The sequence below is a fragment of the Ascaphus truei genome, chromosome 3 (assembly GCF_040206685.1).
Source record: "Ascaphus truei isolate aAscTru1 chromosome 3, aAscTru1.hap1, whole genome shotgun sequence".
Lineage (NCBI taxonomy): Eukaryota > Metazoa > Chordata > Amphibia > Anura > Ascaphidae > Ascaphus > Ascaphus truei.
In genome coordinates, this window is record NC_134485.1 from 223,292,455 (window position 1) to 223,311,593 (window position 19,139).

Sequence of the window (19,139 nt, forward strand, 5' to 3'; positions counted from 1 at the left end):
TCGCACATAGATCACAAAACACTTTACTTCATATTACTTGCTCACTAGACTGGGGGATTGCATTAACAGGGAATAAAGTGCTTGGGAATACATTCTTACATACATAGGGCATTATACATTTCCTGTTCTCCCCCAGATATTACATATATTTGGCTGAATTAAACATTACTGAGACAGCCAGTTTACGCGATTTTAGGGGTAGCTAGCAGTGTTTGACCTTTATTATGTGAGACCAGCCAACCCTACCGTCACGATCCTGGATGGCCGTCTGCCAACTCAAACTTAACATGTCAAAGACGGAGCTCCTCATATTTCCCAAGCCTGGCCGTACTGCCCCCTTCTACATCACTGTTGGCAGCACTATCATACACCCAGTATCACAAGCACGCTGCATAGGTGTCTCATTTGACTCCTCCCTCATTCACAATGTTACTAAAACCTGTAGATTTTTTTTTAAATCTGCAACATTGCAAAGATACGCCGTTTCGTCTGTCGCTCTACTGCTAAAACTCTAACACAGGCTCTCATTTTCTCCCGTCTCGACTATTGTAACTTTCTATTGTCCGGCCTTCCTGCTGCTCACTTTACTCTACCCTAAAACGAAGATCAAACAAACGTCAACATTTTAATTGCAGCGCCATCATTGAAAATCTATGTACTTCCAAAGGATGGGCCTTTTACACTGCTATGTAGTATAGTTTTCTGTAGTGCGTTTAACTGGAAAATGTTGCAAAACTCTTTAAAGCATTCAATGGTGTAAAAATGTGAGTAGCACAATGGGTGTCTAAAAAAGGAGTGCTTATACACCAAGTCTTTTTATTATTATTAAAACCAACATGACAACTACAGTAATAATAACAACAAGATTCCCACCCTCATATTGAATTGGTATGGAGAGCTTGTGAACTTACACGAGTCCTGCTGTGAAGTAACTGCTACTGGCACGGTTGCTGTGACATGATTGCTATGGACCAAGCCCCGAGATAGATGAGACCCGTCACTTTCAAGCTGCTCTGGAATGTCCTCCTGGTCTGAGGAAGGAAGGGAGAAATGTAAGAAATAGTCTAATTAGCTTGCAGAAATAACACGAGTCCATGGCCTGTCCGCACAATTTGGGAATGGCAGCGGTCACAATACAGTATGGAAACTTTAGTCCAACCTAGAAAAATATATTGGGGTTGCAATAAAATGAAAGCACTTTGCAATATAAACACACCCGGTCACTGTTAATGGTTGTTTATAATTTCAATTGCAAAATAGCATTGCAAATTTAGCCTTGAAGGCCTAACTGTGAGAGCACTATAAGAAACATTACAAACATATGATACATACTGCTTTTGTTATAATCTTGTTAGAGGCTCACATTTAACTAAAGAATGAATGCAGCAGGGATTCCATATTTGAAGTCATTGAGGCTGAGATGAAAAGCAATTTTTATGTCATAATATAGGAAGATCCGCAAAAGAATGTTTTTATATCATTATGTCTCCACAGCAGAAAAGTACTTGTGGTTTTAGCAATGAAACTGCAGAGCCGAGACAGTTTGTTCAAAAACTGTATTGTCTAGTACAGGGGTGCGCAAACTTTTGCAGCTGCACCCCCTCCCCCTGCTGCCTCCCGCCACCCTTTTCTCAGTTCCCGGCGTCAAATGACGCTGCGTTGCCATAGCGACGGGTCAACAGTCGCCTGCAACCTATTACTTACCGAGATTCAGAGGCCTCACACGATCCCCCAGCATTTAATTTAAATGTGAAAGTGATGCAGTGGGACGCGCGAACGCAGCTGGTGTCCATGTAGCTGGAGTGGTGAGACTGCAGCCCACACGGCTCTCGGGACACCATATTGTTAAACACTGCCTGTTATACCGGATATCTTGTAAGCCTTGAATTTGTAGGTTTTATACAATGCATAAGTAAATATTACTTTCTATCTACACTATTGTTGTGTCTCTCTTCCTGAGAAGACCGGGGACCATCCACACCAACATCTATCCTGATTTACATAGTGCCACAGATTTGGATATGCCTGTTTATTTCTCCAGAATGTGAGTAAAACCATTGGAGGTTTTCTGAACATGTCCTGTTTCACCTGATACTGCTCTATGTAGCTTTTTTCTCTCACTTGGTACCGTCCCCCGCTCCCCTCATTTTTGTAAAATTCGCTTTAGAGAAGACGATGGGAACAGTCTTTTAAGGGTCGAGTGGGGGGGAGTACATTTGCCACTATTTTTATTACCACTTATCTACACCTTATTTTGCTTGCATCAATGCTCTATAGTTGTGCTATTATTCACTTTGATTGCATACACTTGCAAAATTTGCACTTTATACTATTATCACTGGGAGTGTTAGAGCGCCACCTTTTGGTTTTGTCATCATATCCCATACATACAGAGTACAATAGTGCACATGGAGTAAGGCCGTGCGTAAAGTGCCCACGGCGGGCGACGCCACCCAAAAACAAATACACTGCCTACGCGTGCGCTTATAGTAAGCGTGACGGCGGCAATGCGATGGAGCGACGTCGCGTCACAGACTTTGGAAGCCGGGAATATTTGATTTTTCAAGGGCTGTCGCCTCATGTGACAGCCCCTGAACAAATCAATGCCCGGAAGCCCGTGACGCCGCCGCAAAGCAAAAGACAACTTTCGTTAGCGGCGACGGGTGACGTCACCTGTCCCGGGCACTATACGCGCGGCCTAAAGCAGTACCGCCAAACTAATGTTCAATAGTATTAGAATTGATTTTGCTATCAATATGGCATCTTGGTTAGAAATCAAGTTTCCGTGAACTAACTCCGCTGCATCTCTACTGGGTTCAAATAATGCACAACTCAGTCTAAAAACTAATTTCAGATTGGTGTACGCAGTGCTCCCCCTTTACAACTCTAAGGCTGCGTCCATAGAGGGTACAGGCGTGTGGAGGCGCGCGGAGACCGAGTACGCGCACCGTCCGGGGGGGGGTCTATTAGCAGGCCAGTGACGTCACGTCATTGGGCGAACTGCTCACGTGACCGCCCTACCGTGCGATAAATCAGTTTTAACTGATTTCCCACGCATTGTGCGCCCGCTTCCGCTCGCTGTATAGATGCGATAACTGCCTTTAGACAGTCTGATCGCTCAGCCCCTGTATGGACGCAGCCTAAACCAGATTTTTGAAAAGGGCTAAACCGCAACTAACATTACCAACTATTGCTTCACACTCCTTAGTAAATATGGTCCTCTGCTGCAAACAGCTATAATTCTGAACAACAAAGGATGTTGCTAAATACTTGTACTGCAATTGAAAGATGTCCTTGGATGAGACATGAGTGTTTGTGTAATTAGCTGTGGACAGTTTTAAATAAACAATACATGAAACATGGTCAAAAAGACTTTAACAAGGAGATTTCAAACTCTGGATGAAATTATTTTTTTTAAAGGAGACGTTTAGGGAAACGTTGTCCCAAAAAAGCAGACATCAAGGCTTCTTCAGTGCTTGATCAAGACATAAAGCTTATTACCTGAAAGGCTGTTGAAATGACTTCCTTGTTATCTGCCAATGATCCTCCCAGTGCACAATGGCTTGTAATGCAATGCACTGCAGCCCTGACGAGCAACCGACTGGTTAGTTACACACAGATGATGAGGATTACTTTGTGGTTTGTGTGTCGTCTTGTATTTTTACAATCCCTTTTGGGACCATCGATAGTAAAACAATTTTTCCGCACAAAAAGACGAGTTTGTGGTTCGTGATTTAAGACATTACCGAGGTGCTGAAATATTCCAATGGATCTGGAAATTCTCACATTTTACTGACATCAGGGGACCTCTGTTGGTCTCAAGAGTGTAGTACAACATGTGTGTTTATCCGTAGTAACAAAACACAGGCCCAGCAGACATAAAAAAGTATTTCTGGACATAATCACCTGTCTGCAGTAATTTGGAATTATACTTCATGGATTTGATTATCTCCATAACATGAATCTATGCTGGGGTGATTAGCAAGAACAGGAGATTGTCAATATAAAAAGAACTTTTCCTTTGCAGAAAATGGTTTTTGTGACCTTAGAATTAAAAATGTATTTGAGCATCAATCTGGCAATGCATGGCATGCCGACCCTTCACCTTACTTCTATCTAGTGATCATATGTTTAAATATAAAATACGCCTGTTGTCTTTTTGGTTTTTAGTTTTTGTCCATTACTTTTTCCATTTAGGAATTATATGCTCTAGATCAAGTCTGCATCATAGTAAAACACTTCTTACATAATAAGGTATCCAAAGGGGAGAAAGAGTATAACGTTTAAACTCTCTACACCCAAACCTCCCACAAGCCTCATTCACAAAGTGGTAGAAGTTGTATCACGCAAGGTAAGACCACTTGCTGCGCAAATGTAAGCTGCCATCACATTGTGATGTTCTGTGGTGAGGGTACAGTGTACTCAGAAGAAACAAAATGACATTACCTTTATCAAGTAAGATCACAGAGAAAATACAGTGTAAGTGTTGGAGATAGAAAACTATACTAACCATGTAACCATGTTAATGCAGCAGTTCAAGCAATATCCTACGTGTGTTTTTTTTAAATTAATCAGTTATGTACTATGAGAAAATACTTGTAGCATTTACAAAAAAATGTTTTAAAGACATTTTTAACATTTCCAAAGTGACAGCCCCCTTCCCGTTTGATAGGCTCTAGTTCTTGAGCCGCGCCCTCTCTCTAGCAGTGCACCAATTGTATCTTGTAACTGCCCAGTCAATCCTATTCCAGGACTACATTGCCCACAATGCTGTGTAAGAACTGAATTAAATAACCCTGAGCAAGCGATCGATTACAGGAGAACGGATCGATCTGCAGCTTAGCTAATCACTTGTCAGTGTGCAGATTGTATTCATGCACATATTGAATAGGAATTTTTTTTATTATATATATATATATATATATATATTTATTAAATGGCAGCTTGAACTGCAGCTTTAAAGATGGGATGTTCACTATCTCATATTATTAGACTAGTTGCTAGAACCATTGCATTATCAGTAATGTCCTGTAGAGCTCTCGGGCAGCAGACTTTTCTTTAAAAAAATAAGCTGAGTACTATTCCTTTTGATGGGATTTCATTGTTTGGGAGATAACTTTATTGCAATTATTGACAGCACTTCTACAGGGAGAAGCAAATTCACCTCTCAAATAGGTTTGCTAGGTGGCATCTCAAACAATACTGGACATACTTAACAATTAGACTGTAAGCTCCTCGGGGCAGGGACTCCTCTTCCTTAATGTTACTTTTATGTCTGAAGCACTTATTCCCATGACCTGTTATTTATATTATCTGTTAATTATTTGATTACCACGTGTATTACTACTGTGAAGCGCTATGTACATTAATTGCGCTATATAAATAAAGACATACAATACATTACAACGGGGAAAAATGTGGCGCACTCAAACCCGGCGGGGAGGTGTGTTATTTATAAATTCTCAGACCATTCTGTAATTTTTTCTAAATTTCACGCCAAGTTTGCATCATTTCATATTCTATTTCGGAAATTGGTGCATACTGTACGTGGAGTGAAATTTAGAAAAAAAATTGACATAACGGATCACGAGCATTTATAAATAATACCTGCAGTCATACATGGCGAGCTATACTGATCTTAATGCTTCTCTCCCACTACTTCCAAGATTGTTGCAACCCCCTCATCCTCACACCACCATCCCCTCCTCCTCCCTCACCTTCACCCCCCCCCCCCCCCACCTCCACCTCCCCTACCTCCGCCTCCCTCACCACCTGTCCGGTTCAAAACTGGACACCTGGCAACCCTACTCACAAGATCGAATAGGAAGAAGTAGCAGAGGATCCTTTTTGTGAACTGCAATTTAGAAAGTTTTCAGATACTTTATATGAAGATTAGATACACATTATTTTTCATCACAATAACAATTTTTTTTAGTAATACCCATTTTTTTCTGAGAGAGAGAGAGAGAGAGAGAGAGAGAGAGAGAGACCCACTCAACCCTCTAGAAGGTAAGTAGATGGGTGCACTAGGAGATAAGTATTATATACACAAAGAAATCCACATCTAGGGATCTCTCCACAGGAGGGTAGGCAAGGAAGAGCCCCCAATTGTATGCACTCGCAAATCTATCAGCAAATTTGGGAAACGTTAAAGGCCAGTGGAACATAAACTAGACGTGCAAAAGAATACTGCGGACAGGTAAGTGATACCAATAAATTCGAAGAATTGCTGCCTTTGATATGTAATGTTACAATATAGGCACTATTCTGCATCCTATGGTAAAGTTAAGTAAGGAGCCAACAGGGCTTTGGAAAGGCAAATAGTCCTTAATGCAAGCACTTTGGTTTACTGTGCGGTATTACTGTATGGAGCTAAGCTAGTACTCGGCCACAGGGCGGTGTCAGAGTGGTGTTCGCGACGGTATAAAGGTACTATATTCAGTCACAAGCCCCAAGAGACGGCACATACTGAGAACATCTGGGTTAAAGGGAGACAACTGACAATGTGACGGCAGCAAAATACCACTTCTCAGCATGCGTAATCGAGACGTCACTTTTAAGACTTCCAGTTTCTGCAAGTGTCCTCATGGTCACTACAAATACTATAACTGACTGAACCGATTTAGAGTATGGACATTATTATTAGAGCTCAATATTATTTACCTATGCATAAGTTTGAATATATACTTTTTGTATTGGAATACAATCTTTTATACTTTCCTCCGTGTGCTTTGTTTTTATTTAATTTTCTTCTGTTTAAGTCCTGCGAGGTTTAAGTTAAGCGAGGAAACGTTTTATTACTTTTTACAGGTAATGCAGAGTCTAGTGAATTGAGAAACTCTTTGAAAGGAACAAATGCGGTTCAGGAACTTATTAAAATCTAATTCTAGTTCCCAAAACCTCAGGACAATTTAGTCCTATCCTGGATCAAAACAAATATGTTAGGTCACAGCACTTCAAAATGGAGTCAGTAAAATCAGTCATAAGCATTCGACAACCAAAGAACTATGGTGTCGATAGATCTGAAGGGCGCTTTTTTAGAGATTCACATATACAGGCATACCCCGGTTTAAGGACACTCACTTTAAGTACACTCGCGAGTAAGGACATATCGCCCAATAGGCAAACGGCAGCCCACGCATGCGCCTGTCAGCACGTCCTGAACATCAATACCGGCTCCCTACCTGTACCGAAGCTGTGTGCAAGCGGGGAGACTATAGAGCCTGTCACAAATGTGTTATTTACATCACTTATGCGCGTATATGACGATTGCAGTACGGTACATGCATCGATAAGTGCAAAAAAGGTAGTGCTTCACTAAGTACGTTTTCGCTTTACAGACATGCTCTGGACCCATTGCGTACGTTAATGCGGGGTATGCCTGTACAAGCCTTTTTCAGATTTCCATTCCAGATCCACAACAAAATGTATCACTTTCAATTCGCAGCTCTCAATTTCAGATTGACATAGGCACCCATTATGTCTACAAGAACCATAGTAGTCATTGCAGATGCATTAAAGAAAGATCAGCATTGTTCCTTATCTGGACGACTAGTTGTTAACAATAAAGTCTCAGAAGAAGTTGAATCAGGATTTATCCAGAGTAGTCCAAGATCTTCATAACTATAGCTGGATAATAAATCGGTACAAGAGAACAACCAGCCCAGTAAATACAATTTTCGGAACTGACATTTCATGCAGTGAAGAAAGTCTTGTAATAAAAAAGCAGGTAAAGATTGCTCATGAAGTAGATCAATACAAAAGGCAATTTCAGCATCGGAGAATATATGAAAATAGTAGGATTAATGAACATACACAACACCTGCAACCTCTAACCCAAAAACCCACCACACCATATATATTTCTGTCAAAAGGAGTGCTACTGAGTGTGACCAAATGTATACAACTAAAGACAAAAAAAATCCCAATGCTACATCCAATATGCCCCAAAATATACTGTATAGTTAAATACTTATCTGGATGTCTTCTCATAAGTAAGGGTAATATCGTTCCACTCTTTGGCCAAAGCGTTATAAGCCTGGAGCCCAGCCAAGGGACGGCCCCTTTGCAGGTCCTTACACTACCTGTGACAATTCTCATTTACCTCTGTAATGGAGAGAGGACAGTCTCAATAGACCGGTCTTCCACGGGTGCATGAAAAAGCCTGCTACTTAAAAAGTGGGGAGGAGGGAATGAGAATTTTCTAAATGACCCTTACTTATGAGATGGCAAACAGATAAGTATTTCACTATACCCTGTATATTTTTTATCATATTGGATGTACCATTGCGAATTTTTGTCTTTTATAGTAGGATTAATGTCCTAATGTTAACAGTAGAAGCAGTCCCTTGGGTTCAATTCAACATGAAGGAATTATAAAGAAGACTTCAGGACTTTGATCTTGAGACTGTGGATCAGCAATGCAGCCTAATAATGTAGGTTGCAGAGCACATCTGGGATAACATTATGTACACAGCGATTGGAATTGCGAGGAAAGTACATGAGCTATAAATGTGATAAAGCTAAAGGCAATTGCACACTTCCTTGTACTTTATTAGTACTTCGTTGGGAAACCAATAAAATATTAATTCTGGTTGCAGTCATATACAGTATATAAACTGACAAGGTGTAACACGCAGAGGACAACTATGGAACGAGCTGAAGAGAATTGTAGCATGGGCACACATACCCAGGATAGTTGTGGTTCATATTCCAGGATCCATAAATGTAAAGGCAGGCTCTCTCAGCAGGCAACCAATGCATCCAGGGGAATGAGAATCGAGCCAAGAGGCATTACATCGGAATACAGCAAGATGTAGCAATGAAAAGGGTGCATTTTATGTGTAGTGTGCCAAGCAAGGGTTTAACTAACTCCGCTGCTCCAGCTGAGAGAGAGTTCATTTTTTTTTTAGGTGTGTGTGACAAATAATCAAACGGTTAGAAAACTAAATTTGTTTTACCAAGGCAACAGTTTTATAACTAACTTTTATAGCTAATTGACATTAGGGGGAGTGGGTCTTTCCAGATACTGTAGCTGCATGTGTTATTGTGAGTGATGTTGTATGATGCTCTGAAAACTTCTGAGTCCTAAAGCCACGTCCATGCTGCCTGCTATCGAGCACGAGACGGAGCGCCGTTTCGTCACGCTCGCAGTAGGGGCGATTCCTGGCCTTTGGCTCGGCATGCAGCTCTCCGGCCAACGCTCACGTGCACCATACACAATCACATTACCCCAATGTGATTCGTCGCTCAGCTCGTGCAAACAAGCATCAGCATGGACACGGCCTTAGGGCTCGTCCAGGGTGAAGCCGAGCAGGCGCTCACGCGATGAAACACATTCCTGCAATGTGTGTTGCCAGCATGAGCGAGAGCCCATGCATGCACGGCGCTTAGATGCTTGCAGAGCAAGCAAATGTGATTTGTGCGCTCGCTGGCGCGTCACGTGAGTGGCTTGACCAATGAGGGCGAACAAACTCCGTGACGTCATGGCCGCGCCTCCAACACGTTGCTCCCCCCCCCCCCACGCACGCACCTAGCCGGTCACAAATCACCCAGCCGAGCAGAGCGTGTAACGTCACTTGCACCCTGCTTGACCGCAGCCTCAGAGTTCATCAGGCTCAGACACAACTAAAGCAGCTGTTGCCAAACTTGTGCGTTCTGTGTCAACATAACATAGAAATAGAGCTTGCTAACGAGGAATCCCTTTAGACAAAAGAAGGAACCTTTACTTTTACAATCTAAACATTATTATTTGCTAACCAAAGAGTGGTTTATACGTATTTTGGGTAATAGCAGTTAGAGATGGTACCATATTAACCTTTTCACTGTGAAGCAGTGGTTAAAAATGACTAGCCACATTTTAATAAACGTGTGTGCGTCGTGATAGACCTCAATTTCCGAAGCATGCATGTATTGTCTATGCTCAGCACCCGCATTGCTATTATCATCACATTCACTGCATTGTTGCAATAGCCAAGGTGCTTTTATATTGCTTGTTCAGCATCCCCACTCCTTGTAAATAAATTAAACAATGAAAAACAGAACACTGATTGCTTACATATAATTGTCTGACCCACAATGATGGCACCGTTCAGTCTTTGAGGAGGTTAAGAAACTTGACACTGTCTTGACACTGGTTTTAAAATATTGCACCGTGGCTCCAAATCAAAATATTGGCAATGCACATACACCACTGTACATAACAAAAGGTATACAGGCATACCCCGCATTAACGTACGCAATGGGTCCAGAGCATGTATGTAAAGCGAAAATGTAGTTAAAGTGAAGCACTCCCTTTTTTCACTTCGGTAGAGGTAGGGAGCTGGTATTGGTGTTCAGGACGTGCCCGTGTCCTACTCACAGGCGCATGCGCGAGCTGCCGCTTTCCAATTGGGCGAGAGGAATCAGCGCGTCACACAAGTACAGCGGTCTGTAGGGCAGAATAAGTGTCCGTACTTGCGAAGCGAGCGTACGGACACAGGAGAATGGTGCTATAGTAAATACGTCCATACTCGGGCGTGTCCGTAAAGTGAAGGTCCGTATAGTGGGGTATGTCTGTATAAATATAAGCCTTCAAACCCCAAACCTACAAAGCTGTATATGGCTGCGCTTATAGTGCCGGGCAACGTCAGGCTGCGGTCGCTGGAAAAATCAAATTGAGATGCTTCCAGTGATCGCGACCAAGCCGTCATGTCGCGCTTACTATAAGCGCACGCGACGGCGGCAATGCAATTGTTTTGACGCGACGTCTCATCGCTATAAGCGCAGCCGAAGGCTGAGTTATTTTGCTAATGCAGCTGCATCAAAATTCTTTTTTGACTTCTGGTTTATTTCCTGCCTTTCTGTAAAACAATCAACGTATCTTACCTTGCAGAGAAGAATCGGAGTGATTCAAGTCTTCAAAGTTTAACTTTTGTGGTTTTGAACGGTCTGTTAATTCATGACAGTCAGCAGATGTCAGACGAAGACTAAAGGGAATTACAAGAATGTTACTACAAAAAGCTTTCTGGTATACGCCACATGTAGACATTTTTCAAACTAAATTGAATAGAACCGTATTGCCATGTAGGAATCAGGAATCCATTTATAACAAGCTTGCTCTGTACACTCCCAAAATGCAACATTTATTGGAGTTAAAGCACTTAGCAATGCTACAATTTAACATATTTTCATAGTTGAATATCTGATTAACATTGTAAAAAAGTACAATACAGGGATAAACTAAACATTAAGAGAAGTTAATCCCTGCCCCAGAGAATGCAGAAATTAGCACTATGGGATGTACAATTCATATTGCTTTAGGCAAGTAGTAAACATTTCAAGACATGGAGGAAAATTAATATGCCACTGGCTTAGTGCTACTAAGGAACTAATTAAAAAGAAAAGAAGCAGCGATGACAGCATCTTAGTGGTCATTACTAACTTGCAAAGCAGGTCTGAGATAACTTCTGGCAATCACTTTTGAGTGACTTAGAAAATATTGTTTGTTGAAAACAACTAGAAACATTTTCCTAATCCCACCTGTCTCTCCAATACGACGACTCCTGCCTGTTTTATAAATCTTATTCTATTCCTCCGAATAGGTGTCCTGCTATCGAGTACCGCCTAAATCGCTACATCTTGCAGGGGGAGGGGGGGGCATTAGGTGCTTCTGTGGTGCAGTTCTGCCCTGCTCGTGCAGCATAGGAGTTGAGGTGGCACAGGTTCTGGATGTGCCCGAGATCTACAATTCTTAGCCTCACAGAGCCCACAGTAGTCCAAACCGACCCCTTCTCCACTGAAACAGCAGTGGCTGTGTGAGGCAAGAGAATACACGAACTCTACTTTTAATCACATAATAGTGAAGTTAAAACATACAGCCAACTTCCCAGTAAAGACAACAAACAATATACAAACAGATCCAACTCACATTCTTATTTAAAACTCACACTCAAAAAAAAAACAGCTGCCCTAGGGACAGCCTGCTACTTACAGGCATAGTGGGCAAACACACAAGTAAGCTACCCAGCTACCTGAACAAGCTCCTCACCCCTACCACTTGCAGCACTTATCACCTGAGATCAGACTCCAAAACACTGTTCATGGTCCAAGGCTCAACAAAGTATCCGGCCGTTCCTCCTTCTCTTACCGTGCACCCCAAAACTGGAACAACCTACCGGAGACTCTCACATCCACCACCAGTTTAAGTTCTTTCAAATCTAAGGCTGTCTCACATTTTAATCTGGTCTGTAACTATTTCACACGCCCATAATATATATTATCTCTAACTGTGCATGCAAGGTCTTGTATATAATGTATACCCTGTTCATTTATGTAACTGTATTTGTAACCATGTATTATTTGTCTTAACGCTGTGCCCAGGACATACATGAAAACGAGCGGTAACTCTCAATGTATTACATCCTGGTAAAATATTTTATAAATAAATAAAATAAATAAGTTAGTGGGAGATTTCATAGTCACATTAGAGCAGGGTATATACAAATATTAGTGCAATTTGTAGAGAGAGAATGTGCAGTAAAAGTGATCATTTGCTTTCTCACCTGGAAAGCTGCTCATTGTCTGCCTCCAGGGGAAGGTCGGGAACATCACAGATGTGTGCAGAAAGCTTTCCAATTTTTGGTATGGGAGAGATTCGATGATTAGGACTGTGAGGAGATGAAGAAATATAAGAGCCGTCCTTATCTGTAATGAGAGGTGTGTATGAGATGAGCAACTTTGGAAGGAAAAAAATATATGACTGGAAGCCAATGATCTAGACAAAGCAGAGCCATTAACGGGTTTCAAAAAGTCTGTGGGCAATAGTGAAGGTGAAATTATTGATATGATTACCATTCATAATATATTTCCTTTACTATTTATTGGTTTGTTTCTGAGTTTCCTGCAATTTATGTTGGTTTCCTCTAACTGGTTATCAGCAGAATGCGAATAGCAGAGTCTTAAATTACCCTCCTATGGCTCCTATTGTCTGAAACAAGGAACCTTCAACCAATGAGAGCACATGTATAGTGTGATTGAAGTCAGATTAAATGTATACATTTGCATAGCAAACAGTGCTTGTATCAATCTGTTTTATACATTCAGTATATGCTATAAATCTTACATTCCAATATTTTTTATTTGCTAAGTAGAACTCTGTGTGTAAAAACAATGCCTCACCTTCTAAAAATACATTTTCTCTGTTACGTAAGTCTGGGTCAGCTTTGGATATTGGGGTTGAAGACAGTCTTCGTGCAGAGGATACCTTTGTCCTTAGTGGAGTGGTGTCAGCCACTGAGTCTTCCTCAGCCGACATTATTTCTCCATACTTCTGTGTTTTCAGTCTGGTTACCAGGATCTGCTGATGTGTTGTGAGGTTGTCCTCTGCAAAGGTCACCTTATGCGGAAGAGCAGCTGAAACAGTGGTTAGAAGACCTCTTGGAAGGGAGGAGGGTGGAACATGAGCTTGAGGGTTGCTCTTAGTGGTAACCGCGTGGGTGACTCTGTGCTGGTAGTTGCGGTAGGCCTCCTCCAAGAATTCTGCCTCTTTCTCAAGTTCCTTGATTCGGATCTTGGAGTTGGCAACAAACTCAAGGTCAGAATCTGGAGAGCTGCTGCGAGTACCTGTGGGCTGACGATACCTGGGATCTGACACGCCACCTGCTCCAACAAAGGAATCAAACAAAGGCTGGCTTTTCAGCACCGCTTTATCTACATAAATATCAGGAGGCACAATCTTGTCGGCGGTGAAATCTAACACAGAGCGGTCAACCAGCGATGGCTTGGGGTTGCGATACACTTCATTTTCTAGAGCTGCACAAGCAAGATAATCACACAGAAGGAAGCAATTTAGAAAGATAAGGTAATGCCAAATACTGGATTATTGATTCATCTATTTTTTTTTCACCAAGCTATGATGTGTACAGGATTATCAGATAGGAGAAAGTCTAAAACAATTACATAAAAGAGAGACTATGTGATTTTAAAGCAAATCAACTGAAGCAGGCAAAAACTGCATTACAATCGTCAAAGCTGATTATTCTTCATATATGAAAGGTTAGAAATGAAAAGTCGGATTTACGAAAAGGTGACATCCATTTGTGGCATTCTGATGACACTCTTCCACAATCTTTTAAAAATAATATTACGTGGATAAATTACTAGCACTGCTGAGACTTAGAAAATAAGGAGCTTATTATACCTGCACAGATTTGGTCTACCTTGGCATTTGGTGGGCAGGCTTAAGATACTTTGGCCAAAGCATCAAACTAAATGACCCTATGTTTTTATTTTAGATATATTATAGGTACTTTACTGTGTATTTGTGTCATTGGAAGTAGCATTTGGGCTCTGTGTTCTATGTTCTGTCCTTATTTTAAAAACATATTTAAAAACATGATTAAAGGTCAAACCTAGCTGTGTTTGTCGTAGTTGAAGTTCCAGTTGTTCTATTTGGGCACTTAATCTTCTTGCAGCATCTTCACAATTTGATAACTGGGTCTTCATTTCTACACATCGCTCAACCTGCACAAGAGTATAGTAATGACTTTAAGGCACGTCAGCGACGTTTTTGTTATTTGCATGTGAAACATGAGATTTCTGCCCTAATAAAAAGTTTGCTTAAAAATATGGGGGTAGGTTATTTGAAATTCTGACAAACTATTAACGAACAAAGTATTTGCACAGCTAATGCTGCAACTAACGTTTCTTCTCAAAATGAAATACACTGCAGAGTAAGTGACACCCATTTTGCTAAAATTAAATGCATTTTTTTTTTTATTACAGCCATGAGTTCCTGCCTTTCCTCCAATTTACAGCCAATAGGTTCCACATGGAATCTTTTACTGGCAGCCATCAGTGGAGTGACAGGGGCTGATCATAAATGCAAGACATTTTAATCTTGGCCCAAAACTTCAAAACCTTCAATGCTCAGAATGCTGTTGGTTTTGGAGACCAACTTACTTGACAAACGGGCAATGGATGGAAGGGAAGTAAACATTATTATGCCCCTTTACAAAGCATTAGTAAGACCACACCTCGAATATGGAGTACAATTTTGGGTAGCAATCCTAAGAAAATACATTATGGAACTAGAGAGTGCAGAAAAGAGCCACCAAATTAATAAAGGGGATGGACATTCTAACTTATGAGGAGAGGCTAGCTAAATTAGATTTATTTACATTAGAAAAGAGGCGTCTAAGAGGGGATATGATAACTATATACAAATATATTCGGGGACAGTACAAGGAGCTTTCAAAAGAACTATTCGTCCCACGGGCAGTACAAAGGACTCGGGCCATCCCTTAAGCTTGGAGGAAAGGAGATTTCACCAGCAACAAAGGAAAGGGTTCTTTACAGTAAGGGCAGTTAAAATGTGGAATTCATTACCCATGGAGACTGTGATGGCAGATACAATAGATTTGTTCAAAAAAAGTTGGACATCTTTTTAGATGGGAAAGGTATACAGGGATATACCAAATAAGTAAACATGGGAAGGATGTTAATCCAGGGATTAATCCGATTACCAATTCTTGGAGTCAGGAAGGAATTTATTTTTCCCCTTATGAGATATCATTGGATGATATGACTCTGGTTTTTTTTGTTTGCCTTCCTCTGGATCAATGAGTAAGAATAGATACTTTATCCTATATCTGTTGTCTAAATTTAGCATAGGTTGAACTTGATGGACGTACCTCTTTTTTCAACCTCATCTACTATGTAACTACTACTTGAGAAGTTAGCTAAAAGTGAGAATTGCCATTCAATTTGGAAGTGGGCAAAAATATAATAATAATATGGCACGTTTATACTCTTCAGTGCTACGGAGTTTAACAATGCACTACATATTCCTTTAGCACAGATGTGTTCATAAACATGGATTATCTCCACTAAAACAAGTGCCAGCTGCTCTTGCCCTGAAAGTACATAGAATAGTTTCCAAAATTTGAGGCCAACTTTTAATTCTAGTTCTGGAAAATGTATTCTGGGTCATCAATAAAAGCAATAATATTGTATCCATGACAGCAGTTTACTTGGCGCAGTCACAAATGTAAAGCAGCACTACCACATTCCCCCCTTTTTTCTCTCGCTCTCTTTTAATTACTTTTATATTTAAAGCATGTGGCAATGTATAAATTCTACATTCTTACATAAGCTGGCAATCATGTGGTGCTGTAAAAATCCTGATTGTGTGCCTAACTAAATGGCCGCCTTCTAACTTTGTTCTGCAGTCTGTGAAATGCTACAGCTGATATGTACCATATTATTACTAAGTGTGACACATTATTGTTACAGCTTTCAGAGTAATAGACATCCTGCGGTTTGGAACACATCAACAGATCTGTTTGTGACACTTTGTTGCCAAAGTGCAGAATTCAAAAGGGTCTGTGTGAGTCTGTTTCAAAAGAGGAAGCAGAGAGGGCTTTCTAAATGGTTGCTGTAGCAACTAAAGAAAGATCAGTACCTACAAAAACAAATATTATAAATTGCATTACGAGTAAAAAATAAAATGCAGACAGTACTGTCTAAAACAGAATTGATTTGTTTAAAAAAAAAAAAAGGGGGCGGGTATTTTGTACATTTTGCTGCTCTAATGATGGCTTTTTTTTTTTACTTAAGCTATATTTGTGTGGTACCGTAATAGGCAGATGCTGATATATATTTGTGGTTAGTGATCACACGATGCAACTGATGTGGTTCAAAAAGTTATGTGACCCCAAAAGATAATGTACACTTTAATATACATGTACTTCTTACAGAAGGCTCAACAACCTACATTGAACATCAAGAACATTTTCGTTTTTTTCCTATTTTTTTTTCCTATTTTCAAGACAGGACCATATTTACTAACCTGTGCTGTTCCACAAGACACAGAACAATTATACAGCCAACTTCTTTATCGAAGTTGAATATATCAAGCTACTAAATCTCTGGAATGCACACCTGGGATAGGAGAATATAAACCAGAAAGATTTGGGAGGTAAATTAGGTACCTGCTTTAAAATGGAATCTGATTTAAATAAAGTGTAAGAAAATATAGCATTTCTGAATCAAACCTCTTATGCAGTCTGCTGTAATTCCTGGTATATTCCTGCTTTTCTACAAACCGGGGTGCCCCAAAGAAACCAGGACATTCTGCAGCGTTAAGTATGTTTTATGGGGTCACTTTTTGCCCTTGATTACACACAAAAACACACACACACACACACACACACAAAAACACACACACACAAAAACACACACACACAAAAACACACACACACACACACACAAAAACACACACACACACACACACACCTCCAGGTGAGAAGCAGACTGGCCACCTGAGTTGGTCTCTGGAACTGAACCGCATTAATTTTAGCTTTGGGGACCACCTGCTCCCCGGTATCTCACTTCTGCTTAAAGTTCCTGTGGCACGCGGACCAATAGGAAGGCGCAAGGGATGATGATGTGGCTTCCTATTGGTCCGCGGGACCTTTAAAAATACATTTTCTGTGCACAGTCGGAGATGCTACCGGCAGCACCTTTAGATGTAAGGATCTTGGAAAGCAGGGGGTTCCTGGAGCTTAAATAAATGTGGTTTAGCTCCAGAGTCCCCCTTCTTCACACCTATTTAATAAAAAAAAAGAAAATCAAGAGGTAAAGACACTTTAATCTTCACTGCTACCAATAAAATGAAAAATCGCAACTAAAAGCTAGGTAGAGTATAATGTGGGAACAAACATTTGTTACAGTAAATCCAATCTGATTTAAAGAGCAGAACACACCTCATTTTGCAGTTGTTTTTCTAAGATTTCCCTGTGTGTTTTAAATTCACCCTGGTCTAATTTTCTAGCATTCTCCACTCTTCTCAGCTCTGCTTGAAGAGCCACAAACTCAGGGGTTGGATATGTAGTTCCTGGAATTGACATATAAAATGTGTTAATTGATATTCCAAATGACCCTATGTAAAATATCAACCGACATGTTTTGGTGGCAGGAATTACCAGCATTAAGAAAAATACAAACACCCGATTTTTTACTGTTGCTGGTTTGTGAAGCGATTAACACCTTAAGGCTTTTTCATTGAGGTAAGTACTTCAGGTGGTGTAGAACCTGAAGGAACAGCCCGAGGATTGGTTTGTCCCCCGAAACGCTGCCATTCCTTGTCACTTTTTGCCTTCCCTTTTCCCCCTGCGTGTGGTGGTTTATTTATTGTTTGTTATCAGTATCCACCTTTTTGTAACTTATTTTGTGTACTGCTCCCATATACCAGCTTCAATTTTTGTATCTTTCCACATTCAATACTGTGGAGCTCACAAATAAGTATGATGATGTTTCAGTTAGCTTTGTCTCCGAGTGTGAGCTGCCGTACTGTTGGTGTATTATTATGTTTATCCTACTATGTGCTTTTGTATATACCATGAGCTAATATACCTCTTTTGCTTTATTCTGTCTTGGCTCTTGATTACTAGACCAAAAAAAACCCAAGTGAAATCCTAGAACAATTAAGTGAAATCTCTCTCTCTCTAAGTTACAATCTTGGAAATAAGGGTAGCGCAAAAAAAAAAAAAAAACCAGAAAGAAAGAAATACAAAATTGTGCAATACTGCAGGGGTGCGCAATAATTTCTTGGGGAGGTACGGCGGTTACAGAGGCCCTGCACCCTTCCCCAAGGCATTTAAATGACCTGGATGAAGTCTTCTTAAGCCAGGTGTATAACTTCTCATCTGTTAGATGTTGAAGAGATGCAGTGCTTGTTCCCCCCCCCCAAAAAAGAGAGCAGCAAGATGGTTATTTTTTTTAAAGTAATTTTTAATTGTTTATATAATACTGTATTTGTATTTTTGAACACCTTCTGTTTGTTTCAGAGGTGGTTTTCATATTGTACAGTTACGGGTTAATGCCCAGAGCATACAGAACACAGTGGTGAATATCTCAGCTTTTCATAATTGCCAATCAGAGTAGTAGACAGTTTTGGATTGGCTAGCATAGGGAATGTAACCAAGACAGGTCAGTCTTATGGCATATGACTCCTGCTGAAGCATGTAAGCGAAACGCGTAGTTATAGAGCAGCAACCAATTGGAGGGAAGAGACGTCACTACATCAGCCCACGTGGGACGGGAGGAGACGCAAGCGCCGGGATTGGCTGACGTCGCACCAGCTCATCGGCGGCAGTGGG

General features: G+C 40.8%; 1 protein-coding gene across 3 annotated transcripts in view; it reads right to left on the bottom strand.

Moving 5' to 3' along the window:
* The window catches only part of OFD1 (OFD1 centriole and centriolar satellite protein), a 67,622-nt gene that overhangs the window by 9,402 nt on the left and 39,081 nt on the right, over positions 1 to 19,139 (bottom strand). Inside the window, exons 14-19 of one of the 3 annotated variants that reach the window (XM_075590190.1) lie at positions 17,745 to 17,875; positions 14,391 to 14,502; positions 13,159 to 13,638; positions 12,543 to 12,684; positions 10,867 to 10,967; positions 912 to 1,031 (exon numbers count right to left, since the gene is read on the bottom strand). In XM_075590190.1, the coding sequence (XP_075446305.1) occupies positions 912 to 1,031; positions 10,867 to 10,967; positions 12,543 to 12,684; positions 13,159 to 13,638; positions 14,391 to 14,502; positions 17,745 to 17,875 (1,086 nt within the window). Of the gene's footprint in view, positions 1 to 911; positions 1,032 to 7,284; positions 8,107 to 10,866; positions 10,968 to 12,542; positions 12,685 to 13,158; positions 13,792 to 14,390; positions 14,503 to 17,744; positions 17,876 to 19,139 lie in introns of those variants that run through there. The other 2 variants (XM_075590189.1, XM_075590191.1) reach the window with 2 other exon arrangements.